The following is a 22658-nucleotide window of genomic DNA, read 5'->3' on the forward strand; positions in this document are numbered from 1 at the left end:
GCTCATTTTTCAAGGGTTTTCATTAGACCAATATTCTCCAAAGCACTACCACAGTATTTCAGCTTTAAAATCTAAATGTTCAAACAAAGCCAGGCAACAAAGTAACTTAACATGGCTGTCTTTAGCTTTCAGACCCTTCTTCAACTATGGGTTAGGTCACAAGTGAAGGAGTTTCCATGGCATTTTGACAGGTCGTCAGATATTAGGTCTATGCATGGAGGTATAGCTGTTCTGCTGACTCATCTGGCAGTTATCCTCAAGAGGATTAAAAAGCTAGCAAACCTAAGGGCTGGTCTAAACTAACGCTGTAAGTCAATCTAAGTTACGCTACTTCAGTTATGTAACTGAAGTCACCATAACTTAGGTTGACTTACAGCTGTGTCTATACTGCGCTATGTCGATGGGAGAGCAGGTCTTCACCAGAACCGCTAAATCAACACCGCTGCATCGATCACAGCAGTACGGATTTAGCCAGTGTTGTAGACATGGCCTAATATGGGAACAGCTAGAAAATTAAATGGGAGGTCCTAGAGGAAAACCCTAAAAATAGCAAGCCCAGGAAGCAGCTCCAGCAGCTATTGTTTCCCACCTCTCCACCCCATCCTTGCTTCTTTCTCAGTTACCTCCTACCACAAAGTTCATGCTAACAAACTCACACTATCCTTACCCAGCCAAAAAAACACTTTCCTTTCCTCCTCCCTCATATGGTTAAGTGCTTCCAAAAGCTCAAACATATGGTCTCTTTCCATGAAAAGACTCACTCTTCTCTTATATTTTTGTCATATTCCTGGTCAAACACCACTTTTCCACTTTCATTGACACCAACAAATGCAGTGTCAGTTGCCTACTTGCAACTTTCTCCTAAAAACGTCTTCTCTCCCACCATCTACTTCCCTTCAACACAAGATTTGTTGACCATTCAAAGACAACATCTGCCACAATCTCCCTATTTCCCCATCACATTCTCCCTTCCAGCGCCATCATTACCACCTAGAACTTGCACTTAGGACAAGTTTTCATGACAAAATTTGCCAGCACAGCTATGTTGGCCAGAGGTGTGATGAGGTACAATTTGTGAGGTGCTGTGCCAGAAAAAGCCCTGTGTAGATTCTGTTATAATGGCAAAACTGCACATTTGTTAGTATAGCTTATTCTGCTTGGGAAGAGGGAAGAGAGTGCAGGCTGGAATAGGCTTGTGAGGGGGTGGACCAGGCCCTGACGCCCCCTGTTGGAGGCCTTGCAGCCCTGCCACACCCTACCCCAGAAAAGGGCAGTGGAGAGGGTCCTCCAAGCTGCCTAGAGTGGCTGTATGGGACACAATCAGAAAGGGGCTGCAGGGAGCAGCCAATCAGGGCCCAGCAGGCTAGTATATGAAGAGTTGCAGAGCCAGCATGAGATCAGTTCCTTGCTAAAGCTGGAGGAGAGTGGATGGTGTGCCTGGCTGGCTGAGAGAGGTACAGGACCTCAGAGAGAGTAGTGCTGGGGGGGGGGGCAGGGGAGAGAGAGAGAGGGAACTTGAAGGTGCTCCAGGCTGGCTGTTGGGACTCAACCAGGACAAGGCCCTGAGGTAAGGGGGAAGAATGTGCTGGGGCCACGGGGAAGTGGCCCAGGGAATTGTAGCAGTGATGCAGTTTATTTAAATGGACATGGCAGAAAGCTCCTATCTATAGGGTCCCTGGACTGGGACTTGGAGTAAAGGGCAGACCTGGGTCCCCACCACCAGCCACTAGGAAAGTGGCCTGGACTTTGATACACCCTAGAAGGGGAACTGAACTCTTTTAGTGGCCCAGCTGAAAAACTGGGGCCAGAAAGGCTCAGAAGCACAAATGGTCTCCAGGGAGAGAAACCTGGGGGACGTGGCCCCATACCAGGGCCAGGACTGCTTGAAGAGCAGGGACAATTCGAGGAAGCCCAGAAGGGGCTGAGAAACAGTTATGACCAGGACACTGCAATAGGCCCTGCTGGACGGATTGAGGAGCAAGCCCAGAGATAGGGCTGCAGATAAAGAACTGTTACAGGGGGCACAGAGAGGCCCCTGGTGGATTTGATATGATCTCACATACAGACTATGTATGACTCAGCCGGAGGGCTGGGTCACTGAAGACTCATCACAAAGCAGAGAAAAAGTACAAGCACAAGCACTCGGCCAATGAGGCTATACTAGCAAAAATGCAGCTGTCAGTATAAACTATATCCACCACACTAGGAGCACTTTCCTGGTAGAGTATAACAATATACTGTATATACTCGTTCATTAGCCCGTTCGTTTATAAGCCGACCCCCCAAGATGGATAGATTAAAAAAAGGCAAAAACTGTATGACCCTTTCATAAGCCGATCCTATATTTCAGGGTTTGGCAAACTTTGGCTCCCGGCCCATCAGGGTAAGCCACTAGCAGGCTGGGACATTTTGCTTACCTGGAGCATTGGCAGGCACGGAGCCCCTCAGCTCCCAGTGGCCATGGTTTGCCTTCCCCAGCCAATGGGAGCTGCAGGAAGTGGCAGCCAGCATGTCCCTCAGCCCGCGCCGCTTCCCACGGCTCCCATTGGCTGTGAACAGCAAACTGAGCTGAGGGGCTCCGTGCCTGTGAATGCTCCAGGTAAACAAAATGTCCCGGCCCGCTAGCGGCTTACCCTGACGGGTTGGGAGCCAAAGTCTGCCGACCCCTGATCTACAATGACCACGTATTAGATATTCAATTCAATAGCGCTTACATTCGTCAAATTTTGGTGGTCTCTTTGATAAGCCGACCCCCGCTCTTTGATGCGTCACTTTTTTACCAAAAAAAATTTGGCTTATGAATGAGTATATACGGTAGCTACACTGGCAAAGCCTTCCAAATATAGATCTGGCTTTGCTCTCCACCTGCTCCAGCAACTCTATTATCTTCCACTCTCTTGGCCTTGTCGTCACACTCCTTAACAGGTCTCTCCCTGCTCTGGAGCTCTCCTAATACAAGCTTTACACCTTTTCCATCCTCAAAAAAGCCAACCCTGGTCCCCAAATACTTCAACTACCCCATATCCCTTCAGCTATAAACTCTTGAATCTGTTGTCTACAATCGTTTTAAGTTATTATTTGTATTACAGTAGCACCAAAAGGATCCCCCCAAAATGGGGCCCCATTGCAATAAGTGCTGTACAACCACACGGTCCTGGCACCGAAGAGATTACAGTCCAAGAAAACAAGACAAGAAGGGGTGGGAGGGGAAATATAGGCAGAGAGAAGTGACTTGCACAAAGTCACACAGCAGTCAAGTGGCAGAGCTGGAACAGAACCTAGAACTCCTGACTCTCAGACCAGTGCCCCATTCAGTGGGCCACACTATCTTCGTTTATGAATATACATGTTTAAATATAGAATTTTTCAAATGTTGACAAATCTTGTGTTTTTAATAGGATCCAAGATTAAGTATGTTGTGCTGTGAAGTATATTTGTCCTTGGCTACATACAAAAAAGCCTAGATTGTGGGTATAATCCCTGATACTCCTGCTTTGGTCAAGGTACTTTCAATTATAAAATACTTCCCCCAGTTTCTCTTTCACCTCCACCTTGGATCCCCTCCAATCCATGTTCTGCCCTCCTATTCTATAAAGCTGCTCTTTCACCAAGATCTATATTGACCTTCACCTAGCCAAATTTCAGGGCTCATCCTACTCCTCATCTTCTGCTTCTTGACATTTTATTCAACTGAGGCTTCTGCGATAACATCCTCTCGTTTCTCCTCCTACTTCTTTGGCAGCCCTTTCAGTAGACCCTCCTTCTCATATACCATCCATGAGAGTCCCATACATCTCTTACTTTTCACCCTTCCACTTCTTTTTACACCCTTTCTTTGTGAGATCCTAGCTACTCTCATAGCTGCATTCCCCATCTCTACCTCAATTACTCAAATTTAGCTTTTCACTCCTGACTTAACAGGAAAGTGCCGATATATGGGTTTGGCTGTTATACCAATAAAATAAAAACCAGCAGGATCTTATTAAGAGGGATAAGGCAAAGATGCCACATTTATTGTAAATATAATGATAAAGCAAAAGATAAAAGTAAACAACGTTGTTTGACTACTTATTACTTATACACACACACATACATATATATATATATAGAGAGAGAGAGGGAGAGAGATTCATTCACACAATCATTCATTCAAGTTCTGTATAGGTGTTATAGTTACCAGCCTAGAAGTTGCTCATGCCAAGTTACTGGCCAGGTAGCTTGGTCATGAGGATGGAGCAGAGTCTGTGTCAGATGCATCTGATGCTCCTGGAGGCTGGCAGAGAGACTCAAAGTCATCAGTCTTTAGAGTCCATTTTTATAGGAATTAATTCCTATGTTAGTTTATGGGAGCTGTTTCATCCTGCTGTTGCTGACTCAATCAGCAGATGGCACACATTCCTGTCCAAAGTGGCACATTCCTGGTGGCTCCACATTGTCCAAAGTTTGTGTTTCTCATCCTTCCAGGTGATGGGGTGGATTCCAGTTTACCCTCCGGGGGTTTCTGGTTATCCACTTGACACATTCTTCGGCCGATGGATACTTTCTTTCTAGGCTGGCACCTCCCTAACCATCCATGTATATCAAGCATTCATCAGTATACATTCCATACCTTAACCATATTTTAATTTACTGTCTCCACCACTTTCAGAGTGTGTGCTAATTCATTTGAGGCTCCCGGCCCTTTAATCACAGAGGGTGGGGGGGGGGTCTGTCCTAGGAGCCCTTGAATGAAGTGAAAGTCACTTAACAGCTTACAGTGTTTGTTTACATTGTATCAATTACTTCAAGAACAAAGTCAGTTAACTTGTTTGTAAGTTTTACATAGTAGTAAAGTATCTTTCACAGGATAGATCTAATCAATGGTTTCTACAGACAATAGCTTACAAGTTTTAACAGAAGACCCAAGAGATTTTTGTACTTGGTGAAACTGGATTTTAAAGTGTGGGGGACAAATTATGAGGGGGTCACTGTCACTTGGGGGAATCACTGTTAGTACCTTCTTTAATATCCCTACATGGCTAGATGAAGACATCTCTTGGGTCTCTTGCCATCAACTCAAGCTTAACTCTCCTCTTTCACTGCTGCCACCACCATTCTCCCTTTCACTCCAGCCCATAAACTAGGAATCATGACTATTCTCCATTGCCTCACACATCTAATTGCTATTCAAGTCTTAGCATTTCCTCCTCCAAAACATTACCAAGAGGCTACAGTTTAAAAACTCATCCAGGCACTAACATTTCCCATCTTAATTTCTTGGGCTACTAAAAGTATATTATTTAACATGGTCAATTACCACCTTGACGATGTATTTGCCCCTGACCATTTATTCCCCCTTCCCAGTTTTTTTTTTTTTCTCGTAAGCTGTACAAGAAATAAATAGACCGTGGTTTCCTTTACTACATTTTGAGTTCTATTAGAAATCAACAATATGTCTCAGAGGAAGCACCCAGTACTCGAATAGAGATGCATTACCATGTTTTCCTAGTATACAGGTATCAAATTTCTGCATGCATTACCCTTGTCCACTACCAAAGGCCATAAGCCCATATCTTTTAAGTACCAAATTCACACAAACATATTTACCAAGATAGAGCCAAAATTCTGCTAGAAGTTGGCCCAATATAAAGTTAAATTAGAATTTTGGTAATTCATAACCCTAAGCAAGCAAAAACCAAATGAGAATTGCTGATTTTTTAGCTGACTGATAAACTGAAAAACTTCAAGTTTCTCACTTTCTTTTATGATAGCTTAATCATAGAATAAAAGTTTTATAGTATGTTTCAGTAAATATAGCAACCTTAATAGCCAAGAATGTTTTCAAATTTAGCAAAAACACTAAGAATTCAAAATAAAATACGGGGTTGTGACCAACTAGAAACTGACAATTTACATTAAATGGAACTAAGAATCACTGAGTATTTTGTGTGTGTGAAACAGTTAAATCTTTAGAATATTACAAACTAAATCCTCATTTCAAAAATAATCTTGCAGATTAGATTTCTGATATTCATAGATTTCAAGACCAGACAGGACCACTGTGATCATCTAGTCTGATCCCTGTATAATACAGGCCATAGAACTTTCCCAAGATAATTCCTCAAGCATATCTTTTAGAAAAATATCCAGTCTTGATTTAATAATTCCAGTGATGAAGAATCCACCATGGCCTTTAATGGTTAATTGCCATCACTGTTAAAAACTATGCTTCAATTGCAATCTGAACTTGTTTACCTTCAACTTCCAGCCACTGGATGGAGCCCATTATTAAATATTTGTTTCACAGGTAGGTACTTAAACTGTAATCAAATATCTTCTCTTTGTTAAGCTAAATAGATAGACTCAAGGAGCTCAATCGCTATAAAGCATGCTTTCTAATTCTTTAATCATCCTCAATAGCTTTTCTGTGAACCCTCTCCAATTTATCAACATCCTTTTTAAAATGTGCACACCACAACTGGACACAATATTCCAGCAGCAGTCACACCAGTGCCAAATACAGAGGTAAAATTCCCTTTTATGCATTGCAGGATCACATTACCTCTTTTGGCTACAGCATCACACTGACAGCTCATGTTCAGCTGATTATCCACAACAACCTCCACATCTGTTTACCAGGATAGAGTCCCCGACACTGCAAGTATTACCTACATTCTTTGTTCCTACATGTATACATTTAGCCATATTATAACACACATTGTTTGCCTGAGCCCAGCTTACCTAGTGATCCGATTGCTCTGTATCAGTGACCTGTCCTCTTCATTATTTACCACTCACCCAATTTGTGTGTCATCTGCAAATTTTACCAGTAATGATTTTGTTTTCTTCCAGGTCTTTGGTATTTCACCACTTTGAGCCACAATATTTTTAATATCCATACTTATTTTATAGTCTGAGGATTTGTTTATTGTAGAAGGCTAGATATAGTAAAGACTTTAAAAAGTGGGGGGGGGGTGTTGGTGTTAAATCAGGTGATTAATTTGAATTTATACAAACGGCGGAGAAAATCCAGAATATTTGAAAGTGTTGAATGAGAGTTTGCCCAAGATTCCATATGCCTACATTTATTGTCCACTCAGCTGCTACTTATATGCTGTAGAAAGCGGCATAACCATCATACTATACATAATCTGTGTGATGCACGTTGGGATCCTTGAAGACAAAATGCACTATACATGATATTTCCAGTGAACATCTCAATCATAACTGAAGTATGAACAGACAAGTGTCAGTGTTGCATATGGGATACTAACAACCACACATAAAATTCCAAGAAATTAATTGCATTGCATTGTGACTTTTTTTTAAACTTACTAGTTTCTCTCCGCCTCATGGTCTAAGGGCTTCTTTATACGGCCCCACAGTGCTGCGCTACCACTCCCTTGTGTGGATGCTGCTGATGCAAACTAAAAAGTATTGCGTTAAAGTCCTCTTTCAAATGCAAGACTTTTTAGTTTGCACCAGCGGCATCCACACTAGTATGCACTGCAATTCACACCCCTATAGTCCAAACTTTGGGGCCAGGCAGACAAGCCATAAAATCTAACTTGTGATAAGTCCTCTTCACCGTACACAAGAATTTAATTGCATTTCTAACTAAGGGTTTTTAAACTTCAACTGGCATTTTGAGCTTATGACTGCTGGTAGAATTTATTTTGTTTTAAGAAAAGCCAACATGAAAACCATCAAGTTGTAAACTAACACGGTCTGTTTAACAATCATAAATATATGTTTAATTTGTTAATATTCTTAAACCAGTATTTAAAAACTTGTTTGCACTCTGTCAGAGCTTAGACTGTGTGACACACCTGAATCCAATTCCTTATGTCCATCATCAAAAGTAACTTAAGGCACGAACAAGGATCCACCATCCCTGTCTATCCTGGGCCATTCTTTGCATGTTCTTTATGTTGCTATGTCCCATAAGTTTCCCCTCTCTTATTAGTTTTTGGAGGGATTCTTTCCATCAGCTCCTTTTAAGTGTTCCTCCAACTGCTGTAGCTCATAATCTTATATAATTATTTAATTGTGTTCTGTTATGATTAATCTGTGTAATCAATATGTGATTAATAGATTTAAGTTGTAGGTATAAATGTAGGAATATGTAAATAGTACTATAGGATAGAGGAGTAATAAGCATATGTTATGGATAAGAGTATGTTAGGTATGTAAGTTAGGTTATGCTGTAAAAGTGTAAAGCAGGGCCTGTCAAATTTTAGCTTAGCCATATATGAGGCCTGAAAGAAGTTGACCTAAGTAGTTGATGCAGGGGTAAGCAAATACCAGTAAAAGTTGCAAGATTATCGTAAAAGAGGTACTAACAACCGCACATAAAATTCTGAGAAATTAATTGCATTGCGACTTTTTTTTTTTTTTTTTTTAAACTTACTAGTTTCTCTCAGGGCTGGTCCACACTAAGCTCCCAGTTCGAACTAAGATACACAACTTCAGCTACGTGAATAACGTAGCTGAAGTCGAAGTATCTTAGTTCGAACTTAAAGGTACTTACCGCGGGTCCACACGTGGCAGGCAGGCTCCCCCGTCGACTCTTCTCGCAGAGCAGGATTACCGGCGTCGACAGCGAGCACTTCCGGGATCGATTTATCGCATCTAGACAAGACGCGATAAATCAATCCCAGAAGATCGATTGCTTGCCGCCGAACCAGCAGGTAAGTATAGACGTATCCTCAGTCTCATGGTCTAAGGGCTTCTCTACATGGCCCCACAGTGCTGCGCTACCACTCCTCTGTGTGGATGCTGCTGATGCAAACTAAAGAATATCGCATTAACAAAGTCCTCTTTCAAATGCAGGTGATATCTGGGAAAATATTCCCCAGCGTGCCCCTCACCACCACAAGATGTCTGCTTGAAACATCATGGGAAATTCTGCAATAACTGTAAGTCACCATGGGATTTGTTGACATAGGCATTAATGAAGATAAGAAAAACTAAGAAGACAGTCTATGAAAAGATGGGCATACCAACATTTATGCAGTGTGGAACTCCAGATAAGGAAAAAGGGGTTGGAACCCTCATGCATATAAGAGTTATCAATGAGAGTAATACAAAATAAAAGTATGAAAATGTAAGGAAGAATTCATAAGAAGGCCCTCCACAAATGACCACCTGTTGAGCGATACTGGCATCTCCAAGGGGACTATAGAGATGGATGTATGAAATCATTGATGCTAGTGTGACAAGGCACCTCCTTTGTCTCACCGGACTTGGCACTTCCCCCTCTGATGATGGCAGGCCTGGGGTAAATCAGCCCCACACTTCCTCCTTCTGTGCTCCTTTGGCTGTGTTTTCAGGGTAGGCCCCAGGGTCGGCCTGAGGGGTGATCCTTCACCAGACAAAAAGGAAACTGTCTCAAAACACAAAACCAGAAGAGGATACCTTTCCCTGCCTCCTCGCTGGGACAGAGTGTCCTCCGGTTGCTTGCCCTGGGATGTCAGTCCTTCCCCTAGCAGGCACCCAGATTTGGCTGTTGCCCTATGGGAAGGAGCTCTCAGCCTAGAAAAGCTTGTTTCCCTGCTACCACTAGCCTGGCAGTAGCTTGTGTCTCTCTCTTCCTCTTTGCTCTCCCCAGAGGAGGCGTTTATAAAGGCCTCAGGCAGCCCTTAATTGCATTCAGGTGTCCCTAACTGACCTGAGATAACCTCTTCTCATCTTGTAGGAAAAAGGGCCTTTAACATTCTAGGGCTAACATATCAGCCTTCCAGGACCCTTTTGCAGTTGTCCAGCCTGACTTTGTTACGCTAGATATCTTACAGGTTGTCTCACTATGTATGTTTCAATAGTTGCAGCTCTGTTCATCTGCTTAATGAAATTGGTAATAAAGAAACGATTGATAACCCGTGAATGTTATTGTAGTCATTGCTATTGTTCCTTGTGCGCTCCTAGAGTCTCCAAATGTAATGATATTTTTAAGGGCATGTCTACACTTGCCATTTAAAGCGGAAAAAGTCCCTTTTTTGCGGAAAAACGGTGGGAGCGTCTACACTTGCCAATGAATTTTTGCAGTGAAACTCAGAAGTTTCACCGCAAAAAGAACACGACCTCCACGAGAGGCGAACAGCTCTTACTGGTGATGTTTTTGTGGTGATGTACAAGTGAAGACACGTTCTTCCTGTTTACAGAGCTTTTAGACTCCGGAGGATATCCCATAGTGCCTAGGTAACCACTCTGGCCAGCAGCTCTGCTGCTCTGACACCAGGTAAACAGACATCCACCCCTTGTAAAGCCTGGGGAACTTTGAAACTCCCCTTCCTGTTTTCTTGGCAAGTGCTCACTTATCTGGCCAGGTGACAATGCCTGCTCCCGGAGCAAACAATCCGCTGCTTGGAGCAATTCTGAGTTACTGGAGCTGATCAGTGTTTGGGGAGAGGAGGCTGTGAAGGGACCCAGGATGCCCCGCAATCACCTCCCCCTTCCCACAAGACCTATTGTCAAAACGGAGAGAGCTGCACTGTGGGATAGCTGGTCTCAGCTGCGATGGAAGTGCTGCAAATGTGAACATGATCTGACACCTGTGGAAGTGAGTACGCAAGCCAGCGCTTTTCTTTCACCGGTTCACTATCACCGGTGAAACTGACAGCGCAAAAAACTTTGCAAATGTAGACATAGCCTAATAGCTGTTCTGACCTTCCTAATGCTGAAGGAAGCCTTTAGGGAGTGCAAACCTTTGGCATAGGTTACTATGGTTTAATGCCATTGGTAATATCAACCCATCAATATTATAAAGGCTACTTTGCCACAGGGCACACCTAACATGACAATTAAAAAAATAGAGGTAGCTGACACCAGCAAGAGTAGGTTCAGCAATGCCAACTAAAACATTTGGAACCAATACTGTTTCTACCGTCTTCAATTTAGTTGTTCCATAAAGAGGCAGTTACAACAGAACAGCATTTGGCACTTCATTTTCAAATACCACATGAGACTTTGCATATCTTATCGGTTAGCATCCACAGTGGTCTGCTGAGAACTACATAAGGAGTGAAGACAGAAAATGTGAAGTGTTTAGATACCACAGCTCCTTAAATAGTGACATTAGTATCTTAAATCTAACCTGAGTAAGGGCACGTCTGCACTGGCAACATTAAAGTGCGTTGCTTGTGCAGTCATGGCACAGCTCAAAATGGAGCTCTAAAAAAAACCACCACCTCCACAAGGGGTGCAGCTCCCAGTGCTGGTGCACTGTCTATACTGGCATGTCATAGCGCTGAAACTTGCAGCGCTCAGGGGTGTGTTTTTTCACACCCATGAATGAGAGAGTTGCAGCGCTGTAAAGTGCCAGTGTAGACAAGCCCTGAGGTAGATGAACATTAGCTTTCTATTTTGGCAAGTAAACTACAAGAGCTCTACATTGACTCTTAGATTAGACACCTATATTTCATTTTCAATTACTTCAGCTGAATGTTGTTAGCACTAAATTAGGTTTAAAGTGTTAGAATTTAAATGGTCAAAACTAGGTTTTAAAATTCACACTCCATTGCTGACACAAGGAAAGTCCTTAACTGTTTCTATACAGCACGAATAGGACAGCATTGCTAAGACTTCAATTTCTCCAAATATCTTTTCAAGTAGACAGACTAGTGTTGTTCGGGCCTCTCTCAACCTGCAAACTTCAGAATCCATAGATCACAAAATAATCTGCTTATTTCTGTGGGTTTTCCAGGACTGGATTTCTACTGTCCCTAGCCAGGAGTCTAACAAAGACAGCAGAAGTTCATGCTTTGACATGTTTGAAAATCAGGCTTGAAAACTTCTTTATATAATTCTTTTGTATATTCAACCTTTTACTGGCTCCTATTTGTGTTCCAGAATTTTCCCCCCATTCTTCATTGTCATACTATTGACTTTTGTATTGTGCAGTGTGAGGCACAATAGCTACTTGTTGCAACTTCTCTATTTCCACAGTTTTGTCAACAAAAGTCAGGTTTCATCAACAAAAGAGTGGAAGTGTACACACAGTCCTTCATACCAGGAGGTGATTCATGGCCCTACACACTTTGCATCATCACAACCCCCACAGTGGACTTCCCAATTCCAAACTGATTTGCAACTGGACTGACAGCAATCTGGAGTTGCCAGCTTCCACACAGCTATCGCCACATACTTTTCCACCATTAGGGCAGCTCTCTTTTTGGTGTCCTTGCACCACAGGGTGGGGGGCATGCTCCACACAGAGTTCAAGGAAGGTGGTTTTGTGCATACAAAAGTTCTGCAGCCACTGCTTGTCATCCCATGCCTGCATCACAAGCCGATCTCACCACTCGATGCTTTTTCCCCGAGCCCAGTAGCAACCATGTGCAGCTGCTCCATGAATGCCAACATCAGTCTTGAATTGTTTCTTTCCATGGTACACAGCAGGGCATGCACCATGGTTTCCTGTTCAGATTCACAGCTCATTAAATACTGCAGCATCAGCCGCATTACGTTCATACCACTTATCACAAGACTAGAGAGCCGTGCAGGATCCATGCTTTCAGGGAGAGATGACGGGCGCAAAGTTTACAGGGGCAGTTGAAATATCACACGAAACACAATTGGAAGCCCTTGGAATTATGGGACAGGAGAAAAATGCATCATACAGCAGTAATCCTGCCCCCATGATGCACTGCAATCCATTCTCATAACTCCTAGCAGAAGAAGGTGGCGATTTGCACAGCGGGATAGCTACCCACAGCATACTACTCTATGTTGGTGCTAAAGCACCAACTGTGGACGTGCTCTGCCAACAGAAGGAGCGTTGTGTGAAAATGTACAAGCGATGTAATTACAGCAGTTTATGATCGTCGACATAACTTTAGTCGACTTAACTCTGTAGTGCAGACATGACCTATGTACAATAAAACAAGATTCTGTAGGCCATATTGTACAGATATAAAATGAAAGCCATATTTACATGCTTGAAATTACTAGTGAAGTCAGACAAGAGTTAAATAGGGACAGTGTAAAGAAAAGCATTAAACTCTGACCAGTGTTATTACCACCACCTTAAAAGCAGTAAAAAACTCTTTAACATGACCTATATCCTGTTTACTTTTTGCTTTTTAGTCATGTTGGACAGCAAAACTGGACTGGTCAATTTCACATCTTGGTTATCAATTATTTAGACTGGAGGAAAAGTTAAAGGTTGGATAAGATACGAAACAGAAGGTGCAGACTGGTGAATCAAGGATGTGTGTTCTCCACAATTTTTTTCCTTTGAAGTCTAAATATTTACTAGGAATAATCTTCTTTTATTTATTTAACCATCTTCACTGTTCCTTTTCATTGAGTGTTAAGGTTCCTTCCCCACTCTGAACTTTAGGGTACAGACCTGCATAAAAACCTCTAAGCTTAACTATCAGCTTAGATCTGCTTTTGCTGCCACCACCCAAATGATTTATGAGTTATTTGGGAAACTCTGTCTTCCCCCCAAAAAACCTTTCCCTCCCTGGGTAGCCTTGAGAGGCTCCTCCACCAATTTCCTGGTGAACACCAATCCAAACCCCTTGGATCTTAAAACAAGGAGGAATTAATCATCTCCCCCTCTACCCCCCCACCAATTCCTGGTGAGTCCAGATCCAATCCCCTTGGATCTTAAAACAAGGAAAAATCAATCAGGTTCTTAAAAAGAAGGCTTTTAATTAAAGAAAGAAAGGTAAAAATCATCTCTGTAGAATCAGGATGGAAAATAACTTTACAGGATACTCAGATTCAAAGAGCCCCAGAGGAACCCCCTCTAGCCTCAGGTTCAAAGTTACAGCAAACAGAGGTAAACTCTCTAGCAAAAGGAACATTCACAAGTTGAGAAAACAAAGATAAAACTAATACGCCTTGCCTGACTGTTACTTACAAGTTTGAAATATGAGAGACTTGTTCAGAAAGATTTGGAGAGCATGGATTGATGTCTGGTCCCTCTTAGTCCCAAGAGCGAACAACCCCCAAAAAACAAAGAGCACAAACAAAAGCTTTCCCCCCACCAAGATTTGAAGGTATCTTGTCCCCTTATTGGTCCTTTGGGTCAGGTGTCAGCCAGGTTACCTGAGCTTCTTAATCCTTTACAGGTAAAAGGATTTTGGTGTCTCTGGCCAGGAGGGATTATAGTATTGTACACAGGAGGGCTGTTACCCTTCCCTTTATAGTTATGACAGAGTCCATCTGGCTTGTCAGAGTACAGACAGATTTCAGAGCGGTACCAGTGTTAATCTGTATCAGCAAAAACAACGAGGAGTCCTTGGGGCACCTTAGAGACTAACAAATTTATTTGGGCATAAGCTTTCTTGAGCTAAAACCCACTTCATCAGATGCATGGAGTAGAAAATACAAAGGCAAGTATAAATACACAACACATGAAAAGGTGGGAGTTGCCTTACCAAGTGGGGGGGTCAGAGGTCCATCACGCCCATACAAATGGAAATGCATCTGTGACCATTACAAGTATCACAATGCTATCATTAAAAAAAAAAAAAAAAAAAAAAAGCTTTTAACACCAGAAAAAATAAAGCCAAGATCACAAAAATACCAGTGGCTTACTTTCCAGAAGACATCGACATTGCTTGGGAGGGAATGTAGACATGCATACACTCACATACATACATACATACATACAAAACACGAAAAGTATCAAATTGTCCATAGTAAAAACCAAGGCATTTTACTGACTTTGTAATTACTACAGAACCTACTGAAAATAACCAGTAGTCTCAAACTTTTAAATAATGTAAATTATTAAATATAAACCCTGTTCAGCTAACCATGTTGGGGGGTAGGTTTGTTCACTATAGAGATTCAATTTCCACAACTAGCCAATGATCTTTGCTAAATGTTTTGGATATTACTCTCTCATTATCACAAGTAACAGAAGTAATAAGGTGCAGACAACATAACCAAAAAAAACTACCTCTCTCTCTTTTGCTTCTGAATTGACTTGCCACTTCAAAAGTTATTTTTATAAATGTCAAACTAATCTTAACTGACCGTACTTTGCATAAAAAGATTAAACGCATATTTGCAATCTTAAGTATATAATATTACTTGTTTTCAAAATTAGATAAATATTTCTTCTTTCTATGCAACTCCAAAATTGGTGGCCGGACACTAGTAGCACTGATTTTAATAGAAGTATTTCATCTTCTCACACATCTATCTGCACTTTAGCATAATAGCACTGTGGAAGAGTGACGTCAAAACGGTAATGGAAGTGTATAAGTGTCAAATAACATACAGGTGGGAAAAAAACTTCAGTCTTTATTACGTGCTTAAAGAAATATTTCTTGCTTAAAGAAATATTTGAAAAATACACATTGGATTATTTTTTCAGCAGTTATGACATTTGGAAAAGTCAAATCCAAGCAGCAATCTGACTTGCTCATTAGCAATACAGTAGAACCTCAGAGTTACAAACTAACCAGTCAACCACACACTTCATTTGGAACCCAAGTATGCAATCACGCAGCAGCAGCTATATATTTAAAAAAAAAAAAAAAAAAAAAGGCAAATACAGTACTGTGTTAAATGTAAAGTACTAAAAAAAGGGAAAGCAGCATTTTTTTTCCACATAGTAAAATTTCAAAGTGCTATTAAGTCAATGTTCAATTGTAAACTTTTGAAAGAACATTTTGTTCAGAGATACAAACATTTCAGAGTTACGAACAACCTCGATTCCCAAGGTGTTTGTCAACTCTGAGGTTCTACTGTACTACATTGTCTAGACAATATCAGCAAATGACTTATTTTACTATCAATTGATAATTGTGTTTTATAAGTCTACAAAAACAGCTTTGTTGGTTATTATAAAGTATGTATAAGATAGTTTTCCTGGGTAGAGGGACCCTCACTTTTCAGTGTCCAGATAGCTTTACAAGAAAACTAATGTTTGCAGTGTTGCTGTAGCCATGTTAGTTCCAGGATATGAGAGAGCCAAGGTGGGTGTGGTAATACCTTTTATAGAACCAAATTATCTTAGTGAAAGAGACAAGCTTTTGAGCTCGACAGAACAGACCTGAAGAAAAGCTCCACAGAGCTCAAAAGCTTCTCTTTTTCACCAAAAGTTGGTCCAATAGAAGTATTACTTCACCCACCTTTTCTCTCCCAAAAATAAAAATGTCAGAATACTTACAACACGGTTTGGCCTTTTCCTGTGTGGAGCCAAAGTTATACTACAAATTGGTTACTAAACCATTTTATACACCCAGTCTTAAGTTTATGAAGAGGTAGCATATTTCATGAAAAAAAAAAGGGGTGTTTAACATTTCTATAACACTTAGACATGTAAGACCTGCTCTCAAAAGCAAAGCCAAACAAGCCACTATATAGAGACAGACTTGTACACATAGTTCCGTTAGGACAGGGTTTCAAGATATAATAAAACAGCTATGCATATCCATTCACAGAAACCCTTTTAAAATCTTGCTAGCAACTGCCGAAAGCTTTTGACCAATACAGTTCTGTTCACAGCGCAATTACTTCTGCAACACAAAGATCATTTATCCTTCACTGTAATTAATCTGAGACCAGAGGCACCTCAGTGCTAGTTAGGGGTGCTGGAACAATTTATATAGTAGGGGTGCTGAGAGCCATTGAACTGAACTATAAATCCTGTATATGATGGAAACCACTTCAAGACAGGGGGTGCAGCAGCATCCCCAGTCCCTTAGTTCCAGCACCTATGGTGCTAGTACTCCATAGTTCTATAAAGTTGAAAGGCTATTTCAATTACATCTCTATTAAGTAAAGCACTTAAGCACATGCCTAACTTTAAGCATGCAAGTAGCCCCACTGAAATCAAAGGGCTATTCATATGCTTTGCTGAATGGGGCTTTAAAGAAATGAAGTTAACATTTGGCTAAGACATTGCATGTTTACATACAGGGTTAATGCAGTATCTTCAATACACATTTCACAATCCTCTGAAAGATGTAATTTATTTTAGATTCCAAGCACCTTAAAGCCAAGGTCAGTAGGAACTAGGTCTGTCATACTGATGAACACTGTTCTACCATTAGCTCAACGTAACCTGGCAGCTGAATAGCATCATGTTGTGAAAGAGTCCCTGGTCTATACTCCTAAACTGGAGACAGGGTGACATCTGATATACTGCACATGGGGGTGGGAGGATGGGAGAGCCACCTTTGAATGATAATTAAACTCAGAGGCTGTAACTTTAGACAGCTCTTCAGGAACTATGGGACTGATCAGTATATATATATATATATATAAATAAAATAAAGGTCACCAGTTCACTTCACAGTACAAGTCCATTTAAAAGAGGAGGGTCTTTAAGAAAAAACTAATTTTACAAAAAAAGAATTCACACTACTGCATGTTAAGCTATAGATTTTAAATCTAGTCACTGTAGTTATTACCCGTCTGTGACCCTGGCATAATAATGCTTCAGGACCACCCTGAGTGTTGAGGGTGGTAATTAATTTTATCCTCCTTGGCATTTGGGATTGATCTAAACTGAGCTTAAAAATGTAGCAAATATTAAGACTGGATCATAACGTTCATCTATTACTGCAAGATTATGCAAGTTACTGCCATATTACTGTAGTTGCTCTTTCCCCACAATTAAATGTGTAGCATGGAGGAAAAAAAGGCTTAGCTCCAAATCAAACTTTAAAGCGGAGTCCTGCCAACATTATACACCAAGTCTGATTTTAGAACTGTCACAAATATATGCATCTACTTCTTGTCCTTCATCAATTTCATATCGCCCCACATTTGCCCCGCATTACAGCAGTTCGATAGTCCATAACTTTAAAGTCAACATACTCCCAAATGATTTTCCTGGAAATGCTTATCATAGCAGGCCAATGACAGATAGATCCCTCCACACATCCTAATTTGAGACTTCCATTTCAACCCGGATGCCCCCATGCCTCCCATGTTAGTGCAACACATTATTAAATGCTGCGAAGATTTAGAGCAATTTCAGACTAAAAACCACTTTACTTTGCCAGCTAGTGTCCAAGAGAAGGAGAGCACCAGGATGTAAAGAGGCATGTAGTTCGCTTTCATATTGGATAGGCTTTTAATTTTGTTTCAACCAAACCCTGTTAAATCATAGGTGGGAGTGTAATAGACAAGGGAGTACCTCAGGCAGGGTACTTGTCTGTAAACCATCCAGCACACTCATGGTGCCACATAAATAATAAGCGTCCATAATACTGGTATATTTTTTGCTACATACAGATAATTGTCATCTGATTTAAAGACAGCACTTACATAGTTAAAGGGGGGGGGGGGGGGAGAGTTCCCAGTGGGAGGGATGTCAAACAGCAAATGAACTGGTTATGGAGAGACGGGGGGAAAGGATGGTAAAATAGAGCCGTTCCCACCCAGAACCCGAGGGAAGGGAATGGGGAACTGAGCCATCCCAAGCCCACGACCATGGGGAAGGCAATGAAACGGAGCCATCCTAAGTCTAGGCAGAGGCAGTAAGTCAATGCACGCCTCAGACAGCAGCCCGTTGCCCTAGGGGCCGCGCTAGGGGGGCGAGCCACAGCAACATCAACGCTTATGCACTACCTGAGAACTGGCATGGTTCCCTCCGCACCCTCCTGGAAGGAGGAGTCCCCACTCGCAGCAGCGGCCACACACAGCACCCCCACAGCAGCAGCGCGGCCGCCACTTATCTCCTCTCCTCAGCTCCCTCTATCTCCACTGAGCAGCCCGCTGCAGCTTGGCCGCTCACCCTGCCGGCAGCCCCGCCCACACACACACACACTCGCAGCGATTGGCTGACAACGAGCCGGGGCGTCACCCCTGCGAGAAGAAGAGACTGAGGCGAGGGGGGGCGAGACTCGTCCACCGGCCGTGAGCAAGTTGAGGGCTCGCGCCCTGGCCCTCTGAGGCGCACGAGACCAGGCAGTTACCGGACCTGGAATGCCATGCTCGCGCCTTCTATCCGCCATCTTTACTGTGGACAGACACACCCTCACGTAAACTGTCACCCACCTTTAAAACCCACACCCAATGCACCGTGTTAAATGGGCTGTCTTACAGCGATCTTTCTGCCCATCTTAAAGATGGCCACGAAGTGTATGGGGGGGAGGAGACCCTCCTCTATGTGATCCTCACACTTACTGTGCCTCACTACACTGTCAGTGCCTGATCATCTTCCCTCAGGAGGCTGCCTAACTGCACGCACAAACAAACTGCTGTGGTGGGGGAAGTTATGGCAGTAGCAGTACCTGTGCGAATCGTTGAGGTCCTGCCCTTATTTCCAAAAGCTATTTATGCCCCACAGTATTGCCAAGCCTGAGTGGTCCATAATTATGAGGCGGGTCCATCCCTCAACTCATCAGAGTGGCCTTAAAATAATCGAATGGCTTTTTTTTCTTTTCCCCAATACAGATTGGGTTATTTTAACTTAGTTGCTGGTTTTGAGCCTTTAAGATGCACTTAGGTCACAGTGTCCAGCTTTTCTCTGCAACGGTTACCACAAGAGACATTCATTTCTTTCAACAACAAGCAGGTAATCAAGAAGTGAAACATTCAGGCAATTTCAGGATCAGGGGCTCTAAGAAACTACACCAAATACTGTAGGAGTTGGCAAGACTGATTTCCTTCTCCCCACCCCAGAGCTGTCCTTTGGGTATGGTGAATCGGGGCGACCGCGCTGGGCCCCATGCTTTGGGGGACCCTGCACTTCGATAAAATTGTGAGGAGGAGGGCAGGAAGGTGAGGCAGGAGGGCAAGTGGGGTGAGCAGGTGAATAGGGAGGCGAGCGACAGACGGGAGGGTGGACGGCGAGGAGTTCATATTTCTTATTCCAATAATAAATGTTATAACATTTATCTGCCAATAATTCTGTAGTAGAGAACTACAAGATGTTGTGTTCTAACTTTCCTTTGCAATTCTACCAGCACTGCTTTTCTGACAAAAATTTTATGGACCACATGTTGTACTAATAAAAGGAAATCTGTACAAGCAGTTGAGTTTTCGTCAAATTGCAGACAGTAGTCTACACTATTTTTATCATTCTGCTCTTCCCGTTGGAAGTCAAAGGCCAAATCCTTAATCCCACTTTGTGCCTCTGACTATGCAAGGCAGCCAGAAAGAAAGCCAATGGGGGGATTTCCCTTGTGTAAACAGAATTCTGAGGTGGCTTATAGCCACCTTAGTAGGGTTACCAGATAGCAACTGAAAAAACAGGAAAGGGGGTGGGGGTAACAGGTGCCTATATAAGAAAAAGTCCCAAAAAAACGGGACTGTACCTTTAAAAACAGGACATCTGGTCATCCTACACTTTAGTAGTTCTAGGACCACCACCTCCAGGTATAGGACCCTGTTAAAGTCTCCTGTCCCATCTAAAATAGCTGACAGACTAACTTTATAAATGTGTATGAAACCACCTATTACCTATTCATAGTTACCTTCTCTATCATATAAACTGTGGATTACTTCAACTGGAATTTTTTTCTGTTTGGAATTGCAACAATTCTGTGTTTTCGTTCTTACAAAAGGCAAAATGAATATCTCTAATTCACCTTTTTTAGTTTTGCTGGCTCTTTATGAAGAGATGAGTTGCTTATATACATCTTGGGTACAACTTTTGAAAGTTAGTTCAGTACCTCTCTCTTATCTGGGTTATTCAATCTATTACACACCAAGAAACACTTTATGTGGATTGTTATTCAGGAATAATAGGAGAGTGATTGAAACCGAAGTGTGCTTTATTTCTTTAATTATCTGATAGCAGTTCAGATACCACAGTGAAGTGAGTGAGATTTTATCAAGGTGAGTGATTGCCAGTGGAGAGAGGAATAGAGAAAAAGAACAAGGAAAGAATAGGGGGAAAAAAGTGCACCCTTTACATATTTCTTAGGTATACTCAATAAAGGGGAAAGGAATGGAGAGAAGGTCGCCTACCTCTCTTCCTTTCTTTCAAGAATAAATTGAATAGTCATCTCTCTCAACTAGAATTGTGTGAACAACAGTTTTGTTTGTTTGGTTTTGGTTCGCTGGCACTTAAAAAAAAAGCTTTGGGTTAAAGGAAACATTGTTTGACGAAAAATGAAAAAGCTTTGATTTGATTGAGCCTTTTCAAAATAAAAACAAAGGAAATCAGTATTGCAACAAAGATATTTCAAAAATGTGAAAGGCTTGCCAAATCTGTATTTTTTGCTGAAAAAAATTTTACAGTTTTTTTTTTCCCCACCTAGCTCTATTCTCAACTTTCATAGTTTGTCTCTTTATCTAGGATTAAAAAAAATTAAAAAAATAAAAATGCAAACTTTGATCTTACAGAAAAATAACCCACAACACTTATAAAGGATACTGTGGTGATGAGGGTCAAGTAAGTATCAGTCTCCAAAGTCCTGACCCTATAAAGACACACACGCACACACACAACTTTACACACGCAGTGTGTACTCAATGGGGCTATTCACAAAGTTAAGCAAGTGCACCACTTTCGCAGAACAGGGACCTTCAGAAAGAATTTTCTTCATATAATCAGCCTGCTACTTGGCTGCATGCAACTGTAGGAGGAAAAATTATTTTTGAAGCATACCCAACCTGCATGTCCTTATATCAACATCTGTAAAGATATGAATTACTCTGTATCAAAGTATCTAATTTATGATTTTCATAAAAAATAAAAATATGCAGGTGAGTTTTGAGGGGGACGCCTTGTAAAATTCATATACCTCTAGTGAGGTTAATATTAATCTATTTCAACAGGATACTGTTTTCCTACACTTCTGCTAGAAATGTCAGTTAACCACCTTTTTGTTAGCAATACATTCCCCAATCCTAGAATTGGATCCAAACAGCAGACCCTTACGCGTGTGCAGAGCAGGACCCTGGTGGGTGGGGAAGGCTCAAAGGACAGTTGAAGATACAGTAACTCCTCAGTTAAAGTCGTCCTGGTTAACGTTGTTATGTTGCTGATCACTTAGGGAACATGCTTGTTTAAAGTTGTGCAATGCTCCCGTTTGGCAGCCACCTGCTTTGTCCACTGCTTGCAAGAAGAGCTGCCCGTTGCAGCTAGTTTGTGGGGGCTTGGAACCAGGGTGGACTGGCAGCCCCCCATCAGCTCCCCGCTCCCCTAAGTTCCCTGTGCAGCAGCTGCCCAGCAGGCTAGCAATTGCAGCTGTCCCTCCCCACCACTGCAATGTGCTGCTCCTGCCCTCTGCCTTGGAGCTGTTCCCCGTGACTCCTGCTTGCTGTGCGGGGTGGAGGAAGAGGGGGGCTAATGTCAGGGTGTTCCCCTCCCCCCTACTCCTGCACCCCGCTTACCCCATCTTTCATAGAGCAGGGGGGACACACGACAGGGCTCAGGATGGAGGGAGCTTGCTGGCAGCAGCTGTGGTCTCAGCAAGCTGATCTAATTAACAAGGCAGCATACTTAAAGGGGAAATGCGCATCTCTCTCTCATACACACGGTGTGTGTCTCTGTCTCCGTCTGTGATGCGGTCTCCTCTCCCTCCATTCCTGCTGCCTTGTAGAGTGTGAGAGTTAACCCTTGAGGGCTCAGCCAATTGCTAGTTCATAATTTAGCAGTAAGGCATTCCCTAGGAAATATCCCACCCTCTGACTCCTCCACCTCAACCCAGCTTCACAATCATCATCACTGTGTACCAGTATTAAATTGTTTGTTTAAAACTTATACTCTGTGTGTGTGTGTGTATATATCTATCTCGCTTAACATTGTTTCG

At 42.2% G+C, this 22658-nt stretch overlaps 1 protein-coding gene across 2 annotated transcripts in view; it reads right to left on the reverse strand.

Moving 5' to 3' along the window:
* LOC112106601 (adenosine kinase) overlaps positions 1-22658 on the reverse strand; it is a 572976-nt gene that overhangs the window by 530521 nt on the left and 19797 nt on the right. The window contains exon 1 of one of the 2 annotated variants that reach the window (XM_026653752.1): positions 18523-18600. The exons of the other annotated variant lie outside the window; for it this stretch is intronic. Coding sequence (XP_026509537.1) covers positions 18523-18536 — 14 coding nt within the window. The 5' untranslated portion in view covers positions 18537-18600. Of the gene's footprint in view, positions 1-18522; positions 18601-22658 lie in introns of those variants that run through there. 2 annotated transcript variants of the gene reach the window in all.

This window comes from Terrapene carolina, unplaced genomic scaffold (assembly GCF_002925995.2).
Source record: "Terrapene carolina triunguis isolate 2854851 unplaced genomic scaffold, T_m_triunguis-2.0 Scaffold148, whole genome shotgun sequence".
Lineage (NCBI taxonomy): Eukaryota > Metazoa > Chordata > Testudines > Emydidae > Terrapene > Terrapene triunguis.